At 60.0% G+C, this 24,982-nt stretch overlaps 1 protein-coding gene across 4 annotated transcripts in view; it reads left to right on the top strand.

Moving 5' to 3' along the window:
- The window catches only part of MFN2 (mitofusin 2), a 29,913-nt gene extending 6,121 nt beyond the window's left edge, over positions 1-23,792 (top strand). For all 4 annotated transcript variants that reach the window (XM_051834364.3, XM_051834362.3, XM_070079268.2 and 1 more), the window contains 17 exons: positions 2,092-2,270; positions 4,580-4,715; positions 7,670-7,832; positions 8,738-8,862; positions 10,406-10,514; positions 10,624-10,731; positions 11,841-11,994; positions 12,222-12,289; positions 13,009-13,130; positions 15,169-15,295; positions 15,614-15,718; positions 15,942-16,044; positions 17,226-17,446; positions 17,752-17,907; positions 19,877-20,073; positions 20,549-20,683; positions 21,969-23,792. In XM_051834364.3, coding sequence (XP_051690324.2) covers positions 2,096-2,270; positions 4,580-4,715; positions 7,670-7,832; positions 8,738-8,862; positions 10,406-10,514; positions 10,624-10,731; positions 11,841-11,994; positions 12,222-12,289; positions 13,009-13,130; positions 15,169-15,295; positions 15,614-15,718; positions 15,942-16,044; positions 17,226-17,446; positions 17,752-17,907; positions 19,877-20,073; positions 20,549-20,683; positions 21,969-22,038 — 2,274 coding nt within the window. In that variant the 5' untranslated portion in view covers positions 2,092-2,095 and the 3' untranslated portion in view covers positions 22,039-23,792. The remainder of the gene's footprint in view (positions 1-2,091; positions 2,271-4,579; positions 4,716-7,669; positions 7,833-8,737; positions 8,863-10,405; positions 10,515-10,623; positions 10,732-11,840; positions 11,995-12,221; positions 12,290-13,008; positions 13,131-15,168; positions 15,296-15,613; positions 15,719-15,941; positions 16,045-17,225; positions 17,447-17,751; positions 17,908-19,876; positions 20,074-20,548; positions 20,684-21,968) is intronic.
- The last annotated feature ends 1,190 nt before the right edge of the window (positions 23,793-24,982 follow it).

The following is a 24,982-nucleotide window of genomic DNA, read 5'->3' as shown; positions in this document are numbered from 1 at the left end:
CCAAGTACTCGGGCCATCCTCCACTGCCCTCCCGGGCCACAGCAGAGAGCTGGCCTGGAAGAGGAGCAACCGGGACAGAATCGGCGCCCCAACCGGGACTAGAACCCAGGGTGCCGGCCCCGCAGGTGGAGGATTAGCCTAGTGAGCCGCGGCGCTGGCTGACCAATTCATATTTTTAAATAAATTGTGGAAGTAAAAAAAAAAAAAAATAAAATAAAATAAAATAAAATAAAATAAAATAAAAAAGGGCCGGCGCCGTGGCTCAATAGGCTAATCCTCCACCTTGCGGCGCCGGCACACCGGGTTCTAGTCCCGGTCAGGGCGCCGGATTCTGTCCCGGTTGCCCCTCTTCCAGGCCAGCTCTCTGCTATGGCCAGGGAGTGCAGTGGAGGATGGCCCAGGTGCTTGGGCCCTGCACCCCATGGGAGACCAGGAAAAGCACCTGGCTCCTGGCTCCTGCCATCGGATCAGCGCGGTGCGCCGGCTGCAGCGGCGGCCATTGGAGGGTGAACCAACGGCAAAAGGAAGACCTTTCTCTCTCTGTCTCTCTATCTCACTGTCCACTCTGCCTGTCAAAAATAAAAAAAAAAAAAAAAATAAAAAAAAAAAAATAAAAAAATAAATTGTGGAAGTAGACCCCACACCTGAAATCGCCCTTCCTTGTCTTCCCCCTCCAACAATAAAGACAAACCGTGTTAGGAATTAGGACTACTGGGCTCTTGAACAGCAGAGTGGCCGGGAGAGGGTGATGTGAGTTGCTGACCTGGCACATCGCGGTTACTCTTCGTGCTTTTTCTTGGGTAGATGATGTTCAGTCGGGCACTGTGCCTTAGCAGGTAAAGCCGTTGCCTGCAGTGCCAGCATCCCGTATGGGTGCCAGTTCGAGTCCTGGCTGTTTCACTTCAATCCAGCTCTCTGCTGTGGCCTGGGAAAGCAGCGGAGGATGGCCCAAATCCTTGGGCCCCTGCACCCACGTGGGAGACCTGGAAGAGGCTCCTGGCTTTGGATTGGCTCAGCTCCAGCTGTTGTGGCCATTTGGGGGGTGAACTAGCGGATGGAAGACCTCTCTCTCTCTCTGCCTCTCTGTAATTCTGCCTTTAAATAAATAAATAAATCTTTAAAGAAGGGGGAAAAAAAGAAGTCAGGCTGGTGTTGTGGCCCAGTGGGTTAAGCCGCTGCTTGCCCGCTCTCCATATTGTGGTGCCGGTTCGAGTCAGGCAGCTCTGCATCCCATCCAGTTTCCTGCTAATATGGCCAAGGAAGCAGCAGATGATGGCCCATGTGGGAGACCCGGATGGAGCTCCTGGATCCGGGCTTCAGCCTGGCGTAGCCCAGCCATTGTGGCCACTTGGGGGAGTAAACCAGGGGGTGGGAGATCTCTGTTTCTCTGTTTCTTTCTCTGCCTTTCAAATAAATAAATAAAAAAAAAATTTTTTTTTTTTTTTTAAAGAAAATTCAGGGCCAGCGCCGTGGCTCACTAGGCTAATCCTCCACCTTGCGGCACCGGCACGCCGGGTTCTAGTCCCGGTCGGGGCGCCGGATTCTGTCCCGGTTGCCCCTCTTCCAGGCCAGCTCTCTGCTGTGGCCCGGGAGTGCAGTGGAGGATGGCCCAGATCCTTGGGCCCTGCACCCCATGGGAGACCAGGAGAAGTACCTGGCTCCTGCCATCGGATCAGCGCGGTGCGCCGGCCGCGGCGGTCATTGGAGGGTGAACCAACGGCAAAGGAAGACCTTTCTCTCTGTCTCTCTCTCTCACTGTCCACTCTGCCTGTCCAAAAAATAAAAAGAAAATTCAGATTTCTGTCACACTTTTCTGCTTGAGACTTAGGGGAGCGGTTCCGTGTGCGTTGCCGCCGAGGCCTGAGCTCAGGGCCCTGGCTCCAGCATCACGTGCCGCGTGCCAGGACGTCTGGCCTCAGAGCCCCCTTCCTGGCCGTGAGATGCTGCTGCTGCTCCCTTGCTGCACTGGGCCTCGTCCTGGAGGGCTGTGTTCTCCTGAGCTGTCCCAGCCCTCCCTGTCGCCCCCCCTGCCACGCCCAGCAGGCGTCCACGGTGGCTTCGCGGGCTCGCTCACGCTGTCTTCTCTTGCAGCGCCATGTCCCTGCTCTTTTCTCGATGCAATCCCATCATCACAGTCAAGAAGGACAAGAGACACATGGCTGAGGTGAATGCGTCGCCACTCAAGCACTTTGTCACCGCCAAGAAGAAGATCAATGGCATCTTCGAGCAGCTGGGGGCCTACATCCAGGAGAGCGCCACCTTCCTGGAGGGTGAGCCGCACGCCCGCTCCGCTGGGCCCATGCTTCCCGGCCGAGACATTAGGCTGTGGGATTGGGGGTAGGGAGGCGCAGCCTTGCTCGGGGAACTTGTGCCTAGGTGGCTGGCACCCCCACTGGTGCTCTGCTCTTGGGGTCCTGTGGGACTGGGCTCTGGGCAGGCTGGGCCAGGCACGCAGGCCCAGTAAGAATTCCGTGTGCTTTGTTTCACTGACTCGTGATGGGTAGGTGAGTCTGTCCCCATCTACAAGGCAAACAGACTGAGGTTGGAGATTTGGCTGACACCTGTGAGTGACCGAGCCCCTCTTTACCCTGGTGAGGTCTCCCACTCCAAGGTCCAGGGAGTAGCCCAGGCACTATACGGGCGTTGGTTGTCTCTGACCAGGGTGCCTCTCTTCGCTATTTTTAGACTGGTGACAGGGCTATGAATAGGAAGCACTTCACCTTTGCCTTTTGTACTGGTTACTAATTCGAGCCCAACCTTTCCTTGGTGGGTCAATGGGAAAGACTGCTCCCTGAGCCCTGCGTGTCTGGCGCCAGCTCACAGCCGCTGGCTCCCTCCCTAGATGGACACCTTGGCTGCAGGTCCTGGGTCTGTGAGGACCCAGCAGCCGAATCCCAGGGGCCCCTGGGTTCCACGTTTGTGGCCGAGGGCCTCAGGGAGACCGGATTTTCAGGTTCTCGTCAACCCTTGCCTCGATTGGCCACTTCCCTCCTCCACCCTGCTTGCACCCAGAGCCCCAGGAACTGTGTCCTGTCTCTCCTCTCCCTGTACCCTGCCCTTTGCAGGTCTCTTTATGCAGGAGAAGGTGTCCCCTAAATATTCACTGAGTCAAAAATCTGAACTTTCAAGTTGTGTGGTCACTGGCTGCAGTGACTACGGGTCACCCCCTGTTTGCTGAGCAGTAGCTTTAGAGGGCCTGGCCCTGGCCCAGGCGTGGGCATGCAGAGGCGAGGCTGGCACCCGCTCTGGCACCCTGGCTCGCCTCCTCGGACGATGCTGTGCGCAGGCAGGCTTCGGGGAGGCGCTGGTGCGATGGGTGCCCTGCTCACCCTGCTTGTGAAGTGTGAGGCCTCTGTTGGTTAGGTGGACGGGAAAGACCTGGAGTGGCCTGAGCTGTGGTTAGGATTGCTCGGGGTGCACAGAGGATGGTTCTCCACGTGGCGGGGACCAAGAGCTTGGGGGTCTGCTGGCTCCTGCCTTTCAGCCACAAACTTGAGAGCCAGCTTCTTCCAAGGGCTGTTCCCAAGGTTGTGCTCACGGCCAGATTAGGGAAGGATCTGGACGGGTCTGGGTGGGAATGACTGATGGACACGATGAGGGCCTGGTCGGCTTGGGCACTTCCTGTCATGGTCCTAGCCACAGGGGGCACCTGCTGGGTGTCTATGACATGTTACTTGCCATGCTTTAGAAGTTTTGAGAGTGTTCTCACGGCTGGGGCATGTCTGGCAGGAGTGTGCCAAGGGCCAGAACCCATCCATACCCCTGCCAGCTGCAGCAGCTGGCTGGAGCAAGTGTCGCAGGGTGCTGTCAGCCTGTCATGGCACTGGGGGAAGCCCAGGTACCCATTCACTTGGCCAGTGTTTGTGCACGTCCTAGTGCTGGGTCCAGGTAGCGGCCCTCATGGGGCAGGCGATGCAGCACACGGGAGTTAGATGGTTAGGCTGTGTGAGGTGATGCTGAGACAGAGTGCAGGGTGCTGTGGGTGCATAGACGAGGAGGACCCAACTCAGGTTGGGGGGGTGCAGTCAGGGAGGACGTAGGAGAAGCTAAACTGCCCCAGGTGGTGCATGAGTTCTTCAGGGGGTGTGGAAGAGGGGGCCGGGCAGCAGTGAGGGGGAAAGGGCGGGGGTGGGGTGTAGATGTGGTGATGTGGAGAGAGGCCGGCGTGGAGCACGTGGAGTGGTTGAGAGCCCACGCTCCGGAGCCAGGCTGCCCGGTTCACCTCCCACCTCCCCCGGCTCTTTCATTACTGATAGCTGGGTGGGTACCAGGGTCGACTGAGACCTAGTCTGAAAAGTGACCAGCACAGGGCCTGGCGTATGGAGAGAGTGTTTAAGTATTTGCTAAGAAAAAGACACAGCAGCATCCTTAGCACACGGAGTTTTACTTCATTTGCTCTCACAATAGTCACAGGAAGTAGACGCTGCTGTTATCTCCATTTTCTGGATGAGAAAACTGAGTCCCACAAAGGCCCACAGAGTCAGGAAGTGGTGGAACCAGCGCGGGAGCCCAGGCGCCCGGCTCCCAGGCTCGTGGCGCTCCTCTGATCACGTGGTAACCCGCTGTCGGTCCCCCACAGACACCTACAGGAATGCCGAGCTGGACCCGGTGACGACGGAGGAGCAGGTTCTGGACGTCAAAGGGTACCTGTCCAAAGTGAGGGGCATCAGCGAGGTGCTGGCCCGGCGGCACATGAAAGTGGCTTTTTTTGGCCGGTGAGTCCTTGAAGCCTCCTCACAGCGTCCTCTTTCCTGGCCGGCGGGGAGGGAGGCCCTGCGTGCAGGATGCAGTCAGCGCCCGAGGCAGGGAGCTAGGGTGGCTTGTGTGACAGAACCTAGCGTCTCAGTTGTCTTAGGTGTGTAGCTGAGTGGGAAGTGGACCCACACGGTGCAGCCAGGCTCCAGCGCGTTTGCATCTCGCAAAACCGGAACTCTGTCCCCAGGAGACGCTGGCTCCCCGTCCCCCAGTCCTGTCTGGAATCGACTTTTCTGGGTGTTCATGTACGTGGAATTATGCAAGTCCAGCGCTTGTCTTTTGGCGACTGACTTGTTTCACTCGGTGTAACGTCCTCTAGAGTTCGTCCGTGTTGTAGCACGCACGCGTCAGGGTCTGCTTCCTTCTTAAGGTTGAACGGTTCTGTTGTGTTCGTGGACCACGTGGGCATCCATTCCCCCCGGGGTGGACGCGTGATTGCGGCCGTCTCGGCTGCTGTGAGCGAGGCGGAGCCCCTGACTGCGGTTCCTCAGGCTGTGCTCAGCGGTGGGGCTGCCGGATCCTGTGGTGGTGCTGTGTTTCATCTCCTCGGGAAACGCTGGACTTCCACGGCGGCCGCTCCGTTCCCAGCGGCTGCACGGGAGGGTTCCGATGTCTCACATCCTTGCCGACACTTAACGTTTTCTGTTTTCTCTCAGTAATGGCCATGCTGACGGATGTGAGGTGGCATCTCCTTGTGGTTTTGACTTGCATTTCCCTAATGAGTGATGTTGAGCAACTTTTTAAAAAGATTTATTTATTTATTTGAGAGAGCTACAGGGAGGCAGAGAGAGAGAGAGGTCGTCCTTCCACTGGTTCACTCCCCAAGTGGCTGCAACGGCCGGAGCTGGCCAATCTGAAGCCGAAAACCAGGAGCTTCTTCTGAGTCTCCCATGTGTGTGCAGGGGCCCAAGCACTTGGGCCATCTTCCACTGCTTTCCCAGGCCATAGCAGAGAGCTGGATCGGAAGAGGAGCAGCCGGGACTTTGATGCCCATGTGGGAAGCTGGCCTCACAGGTGGCAGCTTTACCAGCTATCCACGGCACCAGCCCTTTGCCCATTTTTTAAATTGGGTTGTTTGTTTTGTTGTTGTTGAGGTTTTTTTTTTTTTTTTTTTTTTTTTAATTTGTGGAGCCTCTGCTGTGACATAATGGGTAAAGCCACCACGTGCAGTGCTAACATCCCATACAGGTGCCAATTGGAATCCTGTCTGTTCCACTTCCAATCCTGCTCTCTGCTAATGCACATGCATGGGAGATCCAGAAGAAACTCCTGGCTCCTGGCTTCAGCTGTTGTGGCCATCTGGGGAGTGAACCAACAGATGGAAGTTCTCTCTGCCTCTGTCTTTCTGTAACTCTGTCTTTCAAGTAAATAAGTAAATCTTTCAAATAAATAATTTTTTTAAAAAAGATTTTATTTATTTGAAAGGCAGAGGCTGAGAGAGCTTCCACTGCTGGTTCACTCCCCAGATGGCCACATTGGCTATAGCCAGGCCAGTCTAAAGGCAGGTGCCAGGAGCTTCTTCCAGGTCTCCCATGTGGGTACGGGGGTTCAAGCACTTAGGTCATCCTCCATTGCTTTCTCAGGCCATAGGAAAGAGCTGGATCAGAAGTGGAGTAGTCAGGACTTAAACCAGCACCCTTAAAAAAAAAAAGATTTGCTTTATTTTATTTGATGAAAGAGGGTCAGAGAGAGAGAAACAGAGACAGAGGTCTTCCATCCACTGGTTGACTCCCCAAATGGCCACAAGAGCCAGGGCTGGGCCAGGCTGCAGCAGGAGCCTGGAGCTCCATCTAGTCTCCCATGTGGGTGCAGGGCCCCAAGCACTTGGGCCATCTGCTGCTGCTTTCCCAGGGACCTTAGCTGGATCAGAAGTGGCGCAGCAGGGACTCAGGCTGGTCCTCTTACATGAGGTGCCGGCATGACCTGTGGCTTAACCTACACTACAGCACTGGCCCCCTCTATTGGTCTCGTCCTGGGGGGCTCAGAAGTGTTTTTACTTTGGTGTAGCCCAGTTTTTCTGTTTATATGTTTCTGCCAGTGCTTTTGGTTTCGTATCCAAGAAATAACTGCCAAGTCTGATGTCATGAAGCGCCCCTGTGTTTTCCTGTAAGAGCTATCTAGTTTCAGCCATCAGGTGCCCTTCTTTTTACACCCCAAGGTCTATTAGACACGGGTAAGAAAATTAAAACCCAACGCAGGGAAAGAAGATGTCTCAGCCTGAGGAGTGGTCGCTGTCCCTAGTGACCGGGGTTCAGGTGTGGCCTCAGGTGGGAGCTCCTCTGGGCTCTCATTTCTGCATCCGGACCTGGGAGGTATGGCCCCGTTAGGTGAGCCGGCCGGCAAGCAGGGGAGGTCTGCGGTGAGTGACGGGGCTGGGAGGCCCTAGCTCGGCCGAGAGACCGTGCGGACGCAGACTGAACTTTCTGAGACCCAGCGCAGAAGTTGAGCTCTTTTCAAGAGGCAGAATTTGGAAAAGGGATGTGATAGGTCAGAGTGCTAAGGGAAGCTTCCCGTTAGCCTGGAGCTGGCCAGGTGAGGGGGGCATGATGGGAAGAGAGCAGCAACTGCCCTGTGAGGAAGCGGAGGACGCTGGGGTGTTTAGCTGAGGTCCTCGAGGCCGAGGGAGACACCCTGGGGGCCAGCGAGTGGTTTCAGACCGGCAGTCCCCGGGTGTGAGGCTGAGAGGCAGCTGCGCCATTCAGGGGCAGGTTTGCATCTGGGTGCTACCCTTGTGCCGGTCGAGAATGGCCTCGCGGCACTTACGGAGCCAGGGTCATGGCAGGCCCGCCCCAGGTGGGTTGTCCATGGGGTTTTACGAGCAGAGCGCCGGCTGTGGGCCCGGATCCAGACTGTGAATGCTGGAGGCGGGGTGTCGGACCTCCCTGCTGGTCACTGACGGCCGCGGCCTCCGCAGGACGAGCAACGGGAAGAGCACCGTGATCAACGCCATGCTGTGGGACAAAGTGCTGCCCTCCGGCATCGGCCACACCACCAACTGCTTCCTGCGAGTGGAGGGCACAGACGGCCACGAGGCCTTCCTGCTCACGGAGGGCTCCGAGGAGAAGAGGAGCGTGAAGGTGAGGGCCCTGCTGGCCCCCAGCCTGTCTGCTGGTGAGGGGGCCTGGGCTCAGGCCGGCCAGGGCTGGCTTCCCCTGCGACAGGGCTGACCCCGCCTCTGAGAGAGGACAGCGCCTCCTTGTGGTGAAGTGTGGGAAACCATTTGAGACCTGCTTTGCTTTGCTTTGCTTTTTTTTTTAAGGACTTATTTATATGAAAGACAGAGTTACAGAGAGGGAGAGGCAGAGAGAGAGAGAGAGAGACAGATTTTCCATCCGCCGATTCATTTCCCAAATGGCTACAACTGCCAGGAGCCAGGAGCTTCATCCAGGTCTCCCATGCGGATGCAGGGGCGCAGACTCTTGAGCCATCTTCCACTGCTTTCCCAAGCGCATTAGCAGGGAGCTAGGTTGGAAGTGGAGCAGCTGGGATTCGAACTGTTGCCACAGCGCCGACCCCAAGACCAGCTTTCCTGGGGACGTTAAGAGCGCTTTGGGGAGGGTCAGGAAGGTGGAGCACCAGGAGTGAGGGCGCCCAGAGGGCCTGTAGCTGGCCTCTGCACCGAGGAGGGGAGCCTGCTGTACGCTGGGTGTTCCTGTGCTCTGTGATTCTGACGGGGCCACGTGGGCTTTTCTGAGTGGCAGCTGCAATCCTGTGTAAGCCACAGCTCATTTTGGTTATAAAGAATTAGCCAGTGTAGAACAGACTGAGCTCCGGGGTGACATCCAGGGAAGAAGCTCAGAAGGGGACTGAGTGAAGTTGGTTCTGCCGGCGCCTCGCAGCCCTCAGCCTCTGTAAAACGGAAGAGCAGGTGCCGGGAGGCTGGGCGGCAGCACCGGCGCTGTGCTGTGCTGCGTGGCAGCGGCACGTGGGGCCCCTGGGCCGGGCGCCTCCCGCTTAGCCGCTCTCTCCTCCCGCCTGTCAGACCGTGAACCAGCTGGCCCACGCCCTGCATCAGGACGAGCAGCTGCACGCCGGCAGCCTGGTGAGCGTCATGTGGCCCAACTCCAAGTGCCCCCTTCTGAAGGACGACCTCGTGCTGATGGACAGGTAAGGGGGCGGGCCTTCCCAGGAGGCCCCGGGCCCTGTTCCCACACTACTTAAGTATCACTGCCTGTCGCCAGTGCAGCCAGGCCCTCCTGCCTCGTGGGCTTCCTCTGAGGGTGCTTTTTCTACCCAGGGGCCCTGCAGATGTCCAGGGAGGGGCTCTCAGAGAGATGGGAGGGTGCCCAAGATGGGGGAGGGTCTGAACCTCAGCCCCTGCTCCTGGGTCCTGCAGAGGGGGCTGTGGTAGGGGAGTTGGTGTGAGGTGGGTCCTGGAGAGAGGGCTGTGGTGGGGGAGTCGGCGTGAGGTGGGTACTGCAGAGGGGGCCGTAGTGGGGGAGTCGGCGTGAGGTGGGTACTGGGGAGGGGGCTATGGTGGGGGAGTCGGCGTGAGGTGGGTACTGCAGAGGGGGCTGTGGTGGGGGAGTCGGCATGAGGTGGGTACTGCAGAGGGGGCTATGGTGGGGGAGTCGGCGTGAGGTGGGTACTGTGGAGGGGGCTGTGGTGGGGGAGTCGGCGTGAGGTGGGTACTGCAGAGGGGGCTGTGGTGGGGGAGTCGGCGTGAGGTGGGTACTGCAGAGGGGGCTGTGGTGGGGGAGTCGGCGTGAGGTGGGTACTGTGGAGGGGGCTATGGTGGGGGAGTCGGTATGAGGTGGGTACTGGGGAGGGGGCTATGGTGGGGGAGTCGGCATGAGGTGGGTCCTGGGGAGCGGGTGTGGTGGGGGGGTCAGCGTGAGGTGGGTACTGTGAAGGGGGGGGGCCGTGGTAGGGGAGTCGGCGTGAGGTGGGTATTAGGGAGCGGGTGTGGTAGGGGAGTTGGTGTGACGTGGGTATTAGGGAGCGGGTGTGGTAGGGGAGTCGGCGTGAGGTGGGTATTGGGGAGTGGGTGTGGTGGGGGAGTTGGCGTGAGGTGGGTCCTGGGGAGTGGGTGTGGTGGGGGGGTCAGCGTGAGGTAGGTACTGCAGAGGGGGGGGCCGTGGTAGGGGAGTCGGCGTGAGGTGGGTATTGGGGAGGGGGTGTGGTGGGGGGGCTCAGCGTGAGGTAGGTACTGCGGAGGGGGGGGCCGTGGTGGGGGAGTCGGTGTGAGGTGGGTACTGCGGAGGGGACCGTGGTGCGGGAGTCAGCATGAGGTGGGTATTGGGGAGCGGGTGTGGTAGGGGAGTTGGCCTGACGTGGGTACTGCGGAGGGGCTGTGGTAGGAGAGTCGGCGTGAGGTTTTGTTTCTCTTGAAGGAACACTTCGCCCCTGCTTTGTGGGCAGTCGGTGACTGTACCAAGCAATACAGGATTATAGCGCCTACCTCGACTCATACAAATACAGAACTTCCATTATAATCTTACGTCCCCAAAGTAAGACAAGTTACCCCGTTTTCACAGAAGTAATGGTGGTATATTAAAGAGTGCACTTCCAGGCCCCCTGGGGCGATGTGACGTGGAAGTAACCCCCCCACCCAGGGCTGGGCCAGATCCCCCTCCCCTGGCGTGCCCCCAGCAGAAAGGACACGGCTGGTGCTGCGTCTGACCGTGCTGGCTTACCTCTGTGCCCTTAGCCCCGGCATCGATGTCACCACAGAGCTGGACAGCTGGATTGACAAGTTTTGCCTGGACGCTGACGTGTTTGTGCTGGTGGCCAACTCGGAGTCCACCCTGATGCAGACGGTAACACCTCCCTGCCTCCCCTCGCTCCCAGGACTTGGCTGGGCCGGCAGCTGGTGGGGCCTTGGCTGGCCCAGCCCCTCCTCCACTGAGGTCTCGTCCCCTTGTCTAGGAAAAGCAGTTCTTCCACAAGGTCAGCGAGCGGCTGTCCCGCCCCAACATCTTCATCCTGAACAACCGCTGGGATGCATCTGCCTCAGAGCCCGAGTACATGGAGGAGGTGGGTGCCGCGGGGCAGTCTGGGGGCTGTGGCCCTGTGAGCACTGGCCCCGGTGGCCGCTCCCTGCGCTCCCGGGCACAGGTGTTTGACTTCCCTGACTTTCCTTTCATTGCCAAAGATTCCCCAAGTGTTCCCCAGGTCTCCGCTGGCTTTGGAAACGCTCCCCCACCCTTTCCTAGGTGGGTCCCTCAGTCAGCGCTCTCCCCCAGGTCGGGAAAGCAGCCCCAGCGCAGTGGCGGGCTCTGTTTGGGGCCAGGTGCTCCTTTTGTTCATAGGTTCTCAGTACTGACCTGGGCCGCGTAGGATGACGTCAGGAGAGAAGAGCAGAGATGGCTGGTTCTCACTGACAGTCACAGCTCACTTTATGAGCGTGAAAAGAAAGAGAGGGCAACAGATTAGCAGTGATGGCTTTGCTCGATCAAGTACGCACACCTGCGGGTCAGAGGCCACGTTCTGGCCTGCACGGGGCGTTGAGACTGCGGTGGGCTTCTTAGCCCTCCTGGTGACACGTCTCCTCCCCTGTGAGCTGGGCGTCCCGAGGGTGAAATCTGTTGGAAGCACCTGACGCTTGGTGGGCGTCTCCACTCGGCTCTCAGTGGGACCCCAGGATGTGGGAGCGAGGAGGGACTTTCTGTCTAAGGCCCAGGGAGGACTCGGCTGGTCAGAGCGCGAGCCCAGGCTTAGATTTCTTGCCCTGCGAGTGCCTTTCCTTCCGGGGCCCCCCAGCGAGGCAGGTGGGGAATGTGGGAGCGTCCCTGCTGTGTACACGGGTTCCTGCTGTGCACACGGGTTCCTGCTGTGCACACGGGTTCCTGCTGTGCACACAGGTTCCTGCTGTGTACACGGGTCCCTGCTGTATACACGGGTTCCTGCTGTGCACACGGAGAGTATCTGGCAGGCCGTGTTCCAGGAAACCCCCGGGGAGGACACTGGTTCCCCCAAGCACGGGGCTGGGGAGCAGCGGTGGTGGGAGACCTCTCACTGTGTGCACCCTGGCGCCTTTGAACCTCGAGTTGTGTGACTACACCGTATTCTAGAGAGGCGGTCCAGGGAAGGCTGCGGCTCCGTCAGAAGAGCCGGTCACATACACTCGCCTGTTTGGGCTCCAGGTGCGGCGGCAGCACATGGAGCGGTGCACCGGCTTCCTGGTGGACGAGCTGGGCGTGGTGGATCGTGCTCAGGCCGGGGACCGCATCTTCTTTGTGTCTGCCAAGGAGGTGCTCAATGCCAGGATCCAGAAGGCCCAGGGCATGCCCGAAGGAGGTAACTATGGGAACAGACAGCCTCCTCTTCCCTGATGTCTGAGGGTCTGGGCTCCAGCCGAGTCAGTCGGTAGAGAGTCTCTCTAAGGACAGGAAGCTGCAAGACCTGGAGCGAGGCTCTCTTGGCTGTCCTGCCGGTGTCCAGCCAAGTGCCTGCTGGTGGCGGCTTTCGGGGTGGTTTCCACGTGGCCTGTTTATCTCCCCACCGATGCCGTACTCTCCTCCCAGGGGGCGCTCTTGCTGAAGGCTTTCAAGTGCGGATGTTTGAGTTTCAGAATTTTGAGAGGAGATTTGAGGTGAGTCCTTTGGTGCTGGTGTCTGGTAATCCTGTGCCTTCTGAGCTCTCCCTCGCTGCGTCCAGGCAGTGAAAGGCAGAACCTGGCCCTTGGCTACAGGTGCCGGCCCCCACCCCCTTAGTGCCTGGCCCTTGGCTACAGGCGCCGGCGGCCCCCACCCCCCTCAGTGCCTGGCCCTTGGCTACAGGCTGGCGGCCCCCACCTCCCTCAGTGCCTGGCCCTTGGCTACAGGCCGGCGGCCCCCACCCCACTCAGTGCCTGGCCCTTGGCTACAGGCCGGCGGCCCCCACCCCCCTCAGTGCCTGGCCCTTGGCTACAGGCGCCGGCGGCCCCCACCCCCCTCAGTGCCTGGCCCTTGGCTACAGGTGCCGGCCCCCCGCCCCCAGTGCCTGGCCCTTGGCTACAGGCCAGCAGCCCCCACCCCCTCAGTGCCTGGCCCTTGGCTACAGGTGCTGGCGGCCCCCACCTCCCTCAGTACCTGGCCCTTGGCTACAGGCCGGCAGCCCCCACCCCCCTCAGTACCTGGCCCTTGGCTACAGGCGCCGGCGGCCCCCACCCCCCTCAGTACCTGGCCCTTGGCTACAGGCCGGCGGCCCCCACCTCCCTCAGTGCCTGGCCCTTGGCTACAGGCGCCGGCGGCCCCCACCTCCCTCAGTGCCTGGCCCTTGGCTACAGGCACTGGCAGCCCCCACCTCCCTCAGTGCCTCTGCCTGTTCCAGGAGTGCATTTCTCAGTCTGCGGTGAAGACCAAATTCGAGCAGCACACGGTGCGGGCCAAGCAGATCGCGGAGGCCGTGCGTCTCATCATGGACTCTCTGCACATCGCGGCTCAGGAGCAGCGGTAAGAGCCCAAGGCTGCGGACGGGCAGAGAGGGCTGCCGAGAGGTGGTGCCCTCTGCCCCAGCCCAGGCCGCCAGGCCGTGCCCGGCTGGCAAAGCGCAGTCCCTGAGCTCCCGTCCAAGGCCCTTCCCCAGCTGCCAGAGCGCCTTAGAGCCACATGAACGGCCTGGCGAGGAGGGCGGCTGGGTGCCTGGGCCCCGTGGCCTGTGCAGCACAGTCGTGGGTGTCAGAGACCTCAGTCTGCACCTGTAGAGCGTGGCGGCTCTTCTCAGAGCCTGGACACGTGTTGTGAAGCCAACATTTTTACGAGAAACTTAAAATACAGCAAATAACAGAGAATGATATAATACACTTGCTTCTTCCAACCAGAATTGACAATGTTTGCTTTATATTAAGTTATAGCAGTCTCACCTCCCACTGAAAAAGTACTCTTTTTTTTTAAAACATTTATTTTTTTCTTACTTGAAAGGTGGAGTGATAGAGAAGGAGAGAGAAAAACAGAGAGAAAGGTCTTCCATCTCCTGGCTCACTCCCCAGATGACCACAGGGGTGGGGCTGAGCCTGGCACTGCGGTCTCCCACGTGGGTGGCGCGGGTCCCCTGCACTTGGACATCTCCATTGCTTTCCCAGGCGCATTAGCAGGGAGCTGGATGGGAGCAGAGCAGCTGGGACGCAAGCCGGCACACGTGGAAGCCGTGTTGCAGGTGTGGCTTAGCCGGCCATGCCGCAATGCTGGCTGCCACATGCTCCAGAAAAAATTTTTTTTTGGTATGAGCAAACACTTATTTTACTGCACTTCAGTTATAAGAAAATAAGATTTCTAAGTGACTCAACCATAGGCAGTCCTTTGAAAGGCGCCAGCTCGCTGTGTCACTAAGATGGACCTGCTGGAATCTGATTGTTTTAAGTAAACAGAAGCGGGAAGAGTCGAAGGTTCGCTCGGATACAGCGTCAGGGTCCGCACTCTCCCAGCCGTCTCGAGCTGTGTCCTGGACGACGGGTGGCGGTGCCTCCTTGCTCTGTCGGGGGTCGCTCTGGGCAGGTCGCTGCACTGGCTCTTCTCACCCATTTTCTCTTTGGTCCTGGTTGGTCAACTACTTGGTTATTTTTGCCAGGCTTCCTGGTTTTGAGTTTATGAATATTAATTAGTCCTAAGGTTCCATGTTCTGGGAACATTTCAGCAAAATTGACACAGTTGTAAGATTACCATAAGCTGTATATTTACTGTTCACTTTAAGTTTTTGCAGGTGTCCCATGTATGGGATGGGGGGCATTTTCTTCTGAGTTGTTTCTGCTCTCTCTGTCTTCACACACCCCACCGCAGCGGGCAGCTGCCTGTGCACCCCCTGTGCAGCTGCGTGGACCCTACGGGACCCTGCGGGAGTCAGGCCTCGGGGCAGCTGCTCTGCGTGGACCCTGCGGGAGTCAGGCCTCAGGGCAGCTGCTCTGCGTGGACCCTGCGGGAGTCAGGCCTCGGGGCAGCTGCTCTGCGTGGACCCTGCGGGAGTCAGGCCTCGGGGCAGCTGTTCTGCGTGGACCCTGCGGGAGTCAGGCCTCAGGGCAGCTGCTCTAGGGTGGAGAGTCAGCCTTTTGGGTTTTACTTTGCTGCTCTCCACCACAGCTGTGCCCCGTTCCTCCTCCCAGCGGCGCTCTCTGTGGGAACTCCCATTTCCTTAGCTCTCGCCGGAACTTCAGACGTGGTCACTTGGGCCAGACTTCCCGGGGGAAAGTAGTGCTGCTTTTTATTGTTGTCGTGAGCACTAGTGAGGTTGAGCTCTGGAACTTGTCCTAAAGCCCCTTCAGCACCTCCCCACTGTCCCTCCCACATCTTCCCGCAAGTGCAAGACCGCGAAGTGCAGTGGTCGCTGCGGTGTCTCCCTCCTGTCTGGGAAGGGGAAGGCCGTGCGCCGGATGTGTGGGTGAATCCTTGCTCGGGCCCAGTGGAGGGAGGAGACCCTTGCCTGTGTGCCCTGATCCGGCTTGCTGCTTTGCTTACTCAGGTGGGAAGGCAGCTCCTCTAACGAGTCCTCTGTCTGCAGGGTTTACTGCCTGGAGATGCGTGAGGAGCGGCAAGACCGGCTGAGGTTCATCGACAAGCAGCTGGAGCTCTTGGCTCAGGACTACCGACTGCGAATCAAGCAGATTACTGAGGAAGTGGAAAGGCAGGTGAGAGACACAGAGGAGAGGTTGCATTGTGCGGAGAGTCCACAGGGTGCTGGCAACAGGTCGTCACACGTCCTCGTCTTGGAGCCTTCTCAGTTTTCCAGAAGGAAGTGGTGGCTCTGATTCGAGAACATGGAACGTCCCCTTGGGTTCCTGGGCAAGTCCCCCGCCACTGGGCCTCTTGTTCCCCTTCTCAGACGGGTGTCTGCACAGCCGGTCTTCCACAGAGCAGCCAGGGAGACCAGTGGCTGCGGGAAGGCTGTGGGAGTCTCCTGGCGCGGCAGGATGGGGCCACTCTGACTGCACACTTCCTCTCTGCAGGTGTCCACCGCCATGGCGGAGGAGATCAGGCGCCTGTCCGTGCTGGTGGACGAGTACCAGATGGATTTCCACCCTTCCCCGGTGGTCCTCAAGGTTTATAAGAACGTGAGTCACGAAGCAGCAGGTGCTCCTGGCGGGTCCCCTCCTCCTGCAGCCTGCCATTCCCTTTGCTGTTGGGTGGAGTCACCACGCAGAGCATGGAAGTGGAAGCGGCAGTCGGGGAGACAAGACCGGTGCACCCCAGCCTCTGCGGCCACCGGACGGTGCGGGCGGGAGCAACCCTGAGGGCGGGGGTGCTGCTCCTCCTAGCCCGCCCTTCTGCTTGCAGGAGCTTCATCGCCATATAGAGGAAGGCCTGGGCCGGAACATGTCTGACCGCTGCTCCACGGCCATCACCAGCTCCCTGCAGACCATGCAGCAGGACATGATAGGTTAGCGTGCGGAGAGTGTGGGGCCCGGGGCTCGGGGACTGCCCGGAGGTCAGAGGGGGAGGCCAGGCCAAAGAGATGCTGGCTGTTTCCTATCTGTCATCTCTGGTAAGGATTCAGCGCTGTGCCTTTGAGTTCGGGTGTGCGTCTTGTGAAATTTTTTTTTTTTAAGATTTATTTATTTATTTCAAAGTTAGGGAGAGAGAGATCCTTGTCTGCTGGTTCACTCCCCAGTGGCTGCAATGGCCAAGGTTATGCCAGATTAAAGCCAGGAGCCAGGAACTCCATCCTAGTCTCCCACGTGGGTGGCCTGGTCTGAGCACTCGGGTCATCTGCGGCTGCTTTTCCAGGCACATTAGCAGCAAACGGGGTCATAAGTGGAGCAGCCCCGAGACTTGAACTGGCAAGTTCAAAAACACTGGAAATTTTTTTTAAATTTATTTATTTGAAAAGCAGAGTTACAGACAAAGAGAGGGAGAGACAGAGAGAGAGGTCTTCCATCTGCTGGTTCCCTCCCCAAATGGCTGTGACAGCTGCAGCTGGGCTGGAGCTGAGCTGATCCGGAGCCAGGAGCCAGGAGCTTCTTCTGGGTCTCCCACGCAGGTGCAGGGGCCCAAGGACTTGGGCATCTTCCACTGCTTTCCCAGGCCATAGCAGAGAGCTGGATGGGAAGTGGAATAGTCAGAACTCAAGCCGGCACCCATATGGGATGCCGGCACCGCAGGTGGAGGATTAACCGCCCATGCCACAGCGCCAACCCCCACACTGGCACTCGTGAGGGGTGCTGACATTGCGGGTGGTACCCTAGCCCGCTGTGCCACAGCGCCAGCACCTGTGAATTCATTCTGTACGAGAGTACTGCAGAGTTCGTAGGAAATGGAATGAAAACACAGATTAATTTTGGTGTAAAATGTTTAGAAATCTGTGCAGACAGTATGTCTTACGAAGTTCATGGAAATGTGTATTACAAAAAAACCTGCATGGATTTCAAAATTTCTTTGCACCAAAATAAACACACAAGCCTCGCTCAGGCTGTGGTTTCTGTGCAGAGCTGTGCTGCATCCTTGGCAGGAGCTCGCTGGTTCCTGGGGTTCCTGGGGGACCTGGGTGCCCTGGTTCCTGGGGGCGTGGCGCCGGCGCGGCAGGGCTCGGTGACCCAGCTCTCCCCGTTTGTGTCCCGGCAGACGGCTTGAAGCCCCTGCTTCCTGCATCCATGCGGAGCCAGATAGACGTGCTGGTGCCTCGCCAGTGCTTCTCCCTCAGCTACGACCTGAACTGTGACAAGCTGTGTGCCGACTTCCAGGAGGACATCGAGTTCCACTTCTCCCTCGGGTGGACCATGCTGGTGAATAGGTTCCTGGGCCCCAAGAACAGCCGCCGGGCCTTGATGGGCTACAACGACCAGGCAAGCCAGGCTCCCCACCCCAGGCGTGTCGCAGTGCACACCCGTCTCTGGACAGGGCCTTGGGGTCCACAGAGTGGGCACCGTGCTCAAGGGAGCAGGCGTGGCCGTGGGTAGCTGCTGTGTGGGGGAAGAGCTTCCTCTCCCGTCTGCTGCTTGCAGGGCTCATTTCCCCTCCTCTTGCCTTTCGGAAAGGGATGAGCCGCCCTGTGTGTCCCTGTCCCAGCTCCCCAACCTTGAGGGTCACCAAGGGTTACCGCGAATGAGGCTCGGCACACTCTGCTCACCTCTGTCATTTCTCTCTCCAGGTTCAGCGCCCTGTGCCTCTGACACCAGCCAACCCCAGCATGCCCCCACTGCCGCAGGGCTCACTCACCCAGGAGGAGCTCATGGTCTCCATGGTTACGGGCCTGGCCTCCCTGACGTCCAGGACCTCCATGGGCATCCTGGTTGTTGGAGGCGTGGTCAGTAGCAAGGCCTGCTTGGGCAGGTGGGGAGAGGGGTGGGTGGGTGGGGCTGGGGAGCCCTGCACTGGCCTCGCAGGTCTTGGCAGGCTGTTGTGGACGGCTGTGTGGCCGGAGCCCCTCAGGGAAGTTACTGACCCGTCGAAGCCTCCCTCGGCCAGCGGGACACTTGGGTTGTAGCTTTCTTGTTTCCCACGTGGGCAGATTGGCAGTGGCTTGTCAAGGATGCCCAGCTAGGATTTGAACCCTGGCCCCATCTGACTGTAAGGCCTCGTTCTTTCCCTGTAGGGCCTGTGCTACACGGTGGGGTGGGGAGTGGCCTGAGGTTTTGGCAACTTGGTTTTTGAGAGGAGTAGGCTTGAAAGAGAGGCTTTCTCACTTGTAGCTGGGGAGACCAGAGCAGAACTTTGCAGCTGGCTCGTGGACCCTCAGCTCTCCAGCTCTGCGTTGTGGCCCTGTCCCCCCCACCCCCTGTCAAGGCCTGGGTAGCAGGCTGCCCTCTGTCAGAGAGGTTCCCCCTGCCTCGGGCTGAAGACGCCCTGGCTGCTGTGGGGTCTTGCACACCCCGGGGTGAGGGCACGTTCTCTTACTGTGGACACTGGGGTGGTGGGGCCGTGGCACAGGGAGAGGCACTCCCAGTGTGTGGGACGAGGGGTGCAGAGCAAGATGCCCTGCCCCTGCACTGCAGGTGGCACATTCCCTGGTCCTCAGGGACCCGGCAGAGGGCCGTGGGCTGAGGTGCGGTGCTTGGCAGTTGTGCCACCATCGTGCAGCGTCTTTTGCTCAGAGCGTCCTGTGAGTGGTCAGACCCCGCGTGTCTGTCACGTGCTCAGGGCGTCCTGTGAGTGGTCGGAGCCCGCGTATCTGTCACGTGTTCAGGACATCTGTGAGTGGTCAGAGCCCGCGTGTCTGTCACGTGCTCAGGGCGTCCTGTGAGTGGTCAGACCCTGCGTGTCACGTGCTCAGGGCGTCCTGTGAGTGGTCGGAGCCCGCGTGTCTGTCACGTGCTCAGAGTGTCCTGTGAGTGGTCGGAGCCCACGTGTCTGTCACGTGCTCAGGGCGTCCTGTGAGTGGTCAGACCCTGCGTGTCTGTCACATGCTCAGGGCGTCCTGTGAGTGGTCAGACCCTGCATGTCTGTCATGTGCTCAGGGCATCCTGTGAGTGGTCGGAGCCCGCGTGTCTGTCACGTGCTCAGGGCATCTGTGAGTGGTCAGAGCCCGCGTGTCTGTCACGTGCTCAGGGCATCCTGTGAGTGGTCAGACCCTGCATTTCTGTCACGTGCTCAGGGCATCCTGTGAGTGGTTGGAGCCCGCGTGTCTGTCATGTGCTCAGGGCATCCTGTGAGTGGTCAGACCCTGCATGTCTGTCACGTGCTCAGGGCATCTGTGAGTGATCAGAGCCCGCGTGTCTGTCACGTGCTCAGGGCGTCCTGTGAGTGGTCGGAGCCCGCGTGTCTGTCACGTGCTCGGGGCGTCCTGTGAGTGGTCGGAGCCCGCGTGTCTGTCACGTGCTCAGGACATCTGTGAGTGGTCGGAGCCCGCGTGTCTGTCATGTGAATGAAGAACCAGGCGTGCAGGGGCCTGCTCAGCTCATGCAGCCCGCACGGTGGCCACTCGACTGGGAGCTCTGAGCCCTGTGGTCTCGGACCCCAGTCGGTTGCCGTGAACCATGCTGTCGCACCCCAGACCAGGGGAACCCGTGCTTGAGGTGCAGCGTCAGGGCCCTCAGGGCGGCGTTGCTCAGAGCACGCCAGCACTCACCCAAGAATTCTGCTTACCTGGCCCCGGGCTCTGGGCCCCACCTCCTCTTGGTGTCAGCCACGGAGCCGACACCGGGTTTCCCTCGTTTCCAGCTGCCCCGGGGGGCTCCGTGGCTGGGGCTCTGGAGACAGCCCTGGCAGGGACGGGCCGGGAGCACAGGGCTGGGTCAGAGAGAGCTGCTGGCTGGGCTGACCGTGTGCCTCTGCAGGTGTGGAAGGCCGTGGGCTGGCGGCTCATCGCCCTCTCCTTCGGGCTCTATGGCCTCCTCTACGTCTACGAGCGTCTCACCTGGACCACCAAGGCCAAGGAGAGGGCCTTCAAGCGCCAGTTTGTGGAGTACGCCAGTGAGAAGCTGCAGCTCATCATCAGCTACACGGGCTCCAACTGCAGCCACCAGGTCCAGCAGTGAGTGCCCCGCCCGGCCTGGAGGCCATCAGCAGGGAGAGGCCCCTCAGGGACGCCAGGGCTGGGGCAGTAGGATGCTGGTCCCCCGGGGAGGAAGGGAGGGGACGAAGAGGGATCTGATGGAGGAGTTTGTAGAGGTTCCCTGCAGGGCGTGGCCACGGACGTAGCAGCGTGTTCCTGCAGGTGTCTGCGGTCAGTGGGATGCGGCTGCGTCCTTGTTTGTGCTGCTGTGTGGCGCTCCGGTGGGGGGCTGAGCCGCAGCAGAGGCGGGACCCGAGTGCTGCTCAGGGCTGCGGCTTCCCACACCGTGGTGATGCCAGGGGGGCGGGAGTTAGGATTCGTCCCAGATGTGGCAGGGCACAGCCATGGCAGTGAGGGGAGCAGGCCCAGCTGCTGGCCTGCTCTGGGGGGTTTGGCCACTGATGGCGTCCTGTGCAAACAGAGGGGTGCCCGGTTGACTTCCCGTCTCCACCAGGGAACTGTCTGGGACCTTTGCTCACCTATGCCAGCAAGTCGACGTCACGCGGGAGAACCTGGAGCAGGAGATCGCCACGATGAACAAGAAAATCGAGGTCCTCGACTCACTGCAGAGCAAAGCGAAACTGCTCAGGTGAGGCTGCCCGGGCGCTGAGCGGCGGCCCTGCTGCCGTCCTCCCCGGGCACGGACGCGGGCGGCCCTGCTGCGTCCTCCCGGGGCATGGACGCGGGCGGCCCTGCTGCCATCCTCCCGGGGCACGGACGCGGGCGGCCCTGCTGCCATTCTCCTGGGGCACGGACGCGGGCGGCCCCGCTGCCGTCCTCCCCGGGCACGGACACGGGGGGCCCTGCTGCCGTCCTCCCGGGGCACGGACGCGGGCGTCTCTGGTGAGGATTTGCTCACTTGCGTTAGATGTTTCCAGGCCCTGCTGGGCATGAGGACCGGCCCTGAAGGTTCTCACTGCCCCGGCACCTGCTGACGTCACTGCAGCAGGCGGCCCGCCCCCATGAGGCTGCAGCTCACAGGCCCCATTCTGCAGGGAGCGCCTCAGGCACTTAACGCGCTGCTCCGCTCCGCCCTGCCCGTCCCGTGAGCTCGGTCAACTCCGCTTCCTAAGTAGGAAGATGGGTAGCTTGTCCAGAGTCCCTTAGGAAATGGCCCGGCTGGGACTCGAGGCCCCCTGTGCTCGGTGGCCTGACACCCGCGTGTGAGTCTCCTGGCAGTGGGCTGGCCCCGTCCCCACGTTCCACTGAGTCCCTCTCAGAGCCCAGGAAGGGGCAGTAGCACCGTTTCCCCATGGGGACGCTGGTTTCCGGCTGGACTGGCAGAGCAGGATTGAACCATCTCCCGAGCCCGGAGTTCCCTCAGCAGCTTGTCGGGGGGTGCCAGTGTGAGACAGGAGCCCTGGGGTCTGGTCCTGCTCAGCTCTCCTGTGTCAGTGTTGTTATCTGAGTAGTGGGAGCCAGACTTCATGACGCAGTCACGGAGCTGCTGGTGGGAGGGCTCTGCTAAAGTCCTCGGCCCGTGGTGACGTCATGTGCGGACCCCGCGCTTCGTGCCCCGGCCTGTGCGGATATGCCCCACCCCAGCCCCACCCTGGGACAGCTGCTCCCCACTGGGGACCCTCAGGCTGCTGCTTGTCAGCCTTGGGGACACGGCTGAGCCTGGCAGGGCCACGTGTCAGCCCCCAAGCCCTGGCCTGACAGCCGGGGCGACACAGCTCCCAGCAGTGCGGTAGGCAGTCCCCCCGGAAGCAGACCCCGGCTCCGAGGGTCAGGAGAGCCCGGAGCACGGGGCCTGGCAACGTTAGTGCCCTCCTGGCCATCACAAAGTAGGCGGGGTAAGGGAGGCTGATTGAGGACCCCGTCACAGGCCTTGGGGAGTGGCTCGGTGTTGCAAACGAACCGTTTCTTTGCAGGAATAAGGCTGGTTGGTTGGACAGCGAGCTGAACATGTTCACGCACCAGTACCTGCAGCCCAGCAGATAGTGGGCAGCGCGGAGCGGGCCTCGCAGAGAAGGGCGGGGCCGCCAGTCCGCGGAGCGGGGCCTCGCAGAGAAGGGCGGGCCGCCAGTCCGCAGCTCCCGGGGCCCCGGGGACGCGTGCAGCTCTGGTCCCTGCCACTGCCTAATGAAACACCCCTGTGTCCACTGTCCCGAGCCCTCAGCACTAGTCATTTCCCCTCTGCCTGCTCTGCAGGAGGATCTGCCCATCCCCCACCCCGTGGAGACCTGACCACGCCGGGCACGCGTGGGCCGGGGCGCCAGGGCCCCTGTCCGCTTTGTCAGCCTCACCTGACTGAGCATCAGTTGGTGACTTGATGCGGTCTCAGATGTCAGCGACTCAGGGTGACTGACCGGACCTGGCACGTGTTAGGCAGACACCCTCAGCTCCCTGTGGCCCTGCACCCCTGCCCTCCTCGTGCCCCAGCATGCCGGCAGGGAGGCTGCACTGGGGCGCTGGGCGGTCTCCCCAGAAGCCTCGGGAACCATCGAGAAGGCCATGCGGCTCGGCTGGGTTTGGTCCTCCAGCCGCCGTGCGTCCTCCCGTTTGCCACTCTTCTGCTGGTCTTAGGACCTCAAAACAGAGGCAGGCCCAGCACCCCAGAGGAGGGAGGGACGTGCAGGGCTGAGGAGGGGGACGTGGAGGATGTGGGATGCATGTGGTGCCGTGGGGTGGGGGGTGGGTCATCACGTGACCAGGAGGGATACATGTCCCTTGCTCTGCTTTCAGCCCTCGGCCCGTGTGGTCCTGGAGAAAGCTGGCCTGTCCAGGTGGTTAAAGAACGTAGTGGGAGGGAGGTGGGGGAAGGTGAGCACCCTGGTGGCAGGCTGAGGGGAGCCCTGCCTAGGTTGGCTGGACGCTGGAGTGGACAAACAGGAACCCCGATGGACCTTGCTGTGTGAGGCGTTCCCAGGCCTGGGCCCCAGTCCCACCAACTTCACTGCACCCTGCTACAGCCCTGCGAGGCACTGCCCACCCCTCCTTGGCCACAGTGCTCTGGACTCTCCCGTGCCAGGCTCTGCAGGTGGCCAGGAAACAGGGAAACAGCACCCCCTGCCCCACCTCCCCGCCGCCCAGAGCCTCACGCCGACCTGGCAAGTGTTTGTTGTCTTCATCAGCCTAGGGGGTTAAGTGCCTGGGAGACGCCAGATCGGGCTCCCAGGCAGGGCAGGCCCGTCTGGTTGTGTCGTGCTGGCCTTGTCCCGGCAGCGTCCATCTCGGGGAAGTGAGTTGGTGGCCTCCGTGCAGGTGATGTCTGCATCCCCTCTTGTCCTCAGATGCTGGGTCTGCCTTGGCCTGCGGCCTGAGAGATGGACTTTGTCAAGGGTGACGGGTGATGGGATGGGGTTTGGAGCGGGGCCAGGCCTGGGTGGGTGGGGTCAGCTCACACCATGTCAGGAAAATCAGTATCACACAATTCCAATGAATTTTGTGCTCTTTTTGAAAAAGTTATTTAGAATAAACATGAATTTTTTTCAACATAGCCCCTGGGGAATGAATGAAATCTGAAGCTTCTTACACAAGCCAAATCCGGGCCACTGAGATCCACCCTTTCAGAAAGACGTGGCCGGAAGCACTTTACTTCGATGCTGCTACCTTTGTTCTCTGTTGTCTGTTCGTTTGCTGGAGTGCGAGGCGGCCCCCACACAGTGATTCCTCTCCAGTGTACTTGCCTGAATTACTCCTGTATCATTGCTCATAATATTGGAACCTAAAATAAAACCTAGTTGGAAACCTTCCATCAGACCTCTTCCCGTCAGTTCGAGGTTCGGGCAGACTCCTGGGCTTGGAGGTGACGGCGGCTTTGTTTCTGGGGAGTTCCCACCGCGCCTTGCTCGTGGGCGGCTCCTCAGTCACGGAGAGAATCAGATGTGCAGAACAAGGGACGTCACTGGTCTTTAAGGCCCGGAGCTCCAGAGAGATTTCTTTGCCGCGTTGTAACTGCAAACCAGCTTTCACTTGGCACGACTCGGCCGGGCCGCCCAGCTGCCCCCGGAGGATCTGCTGCGAACTTTGCTTTTTCCTTCTCTCTTCTCTGCAGGGCCCTCAGGCGTGGGCCAGGGTGTGATAGTTTCTCTGTCCCCGCACACCCGTTTCAGAGGCCCTGTGGTGTAGCTGACGGCAGCCAGCTGCTCCTCCCAGGTTCCCAGGCCACGTCCCCGAGTGTCTGTGACAGTCCCATTTTTCCTGGCGGCCAGCACTGAACAGCTAGGAGACCCCTCCTTGTGATGCCTGTTGGAACACGTGCTCAGAGTTTTGCTTAGTGATAGCTGCCAGGCATCCAGACGACTGTGATGCAGAACTGGACCACAGGGAAAACTTGAACGAGAGCCCTGCCCTAGCATAGCCCATGCCCTGTTCTGCCCTCTGCCTTTCAGGGACAGAACTAACAACGCCACTGGAAACCTGGGCAGGCATAGCGCTGGGACTGTGTGTTCACTAACCAGCGTGCACAGCCTGTGTGGAGATGAGGCTCAGAGACGTTAGGACTGGCTCAACTCGGCAGCTGGGGTGGAAGGGGGTGGAGCCCATGACTTAATTTCCCCAACTCCTGTGACTTTCAAACTTACTTACTTTTTTGGACAGGCAGAATTAGAGAAAGGTCTTCCTTCCGTTGGTTCACCCCCAAAGTGGCTGTTACGGCCGGTGCTGCGCCGATCCAAAGCCAGGAGCCAGGTGTTTCCTCCTGGTCTCCCATGCGGGTGCAGGGCCCAAGCACTTGGGCCATCCTCCACTGCCCTCCCGGGCCACAGCAGAGAGCTGGACTGGAAGAGGAGCAACCGGGACAGAATCGGGCGCCCCAACTGGGACTAGAACCCGGGGTGCCGGCGCCTCAGGTGGAGGATTAGCCTAGTGAGCCATGGCACTGACCTTCAAACTTAACCTTTTTAAAAAGCATGTATTTGAGGGGCTGGCGCTGTGGCATAAG

Source organism: Oryctolagus cuniculus, chromosome 7 (assembly GCF_051225735.1).
Source record: "Oryctolagus cuniculus isolate XC-2025 breed Fujian yellow rabbit chromosome 7, ASM5122573v1, whole genome shotgun sequence".
In the NCBI taxonomy this organism is placed as follows: domain Eukaryota; kingdom Metazoa; phylum Chordata; class Mammalia; order Lagomorpha; family Leporidae; genus Oryctolagus; species Oryctolagus cuniculus.
This window is presented reverse-complemented; position numbering and strand designations above follow the sequence as displayed.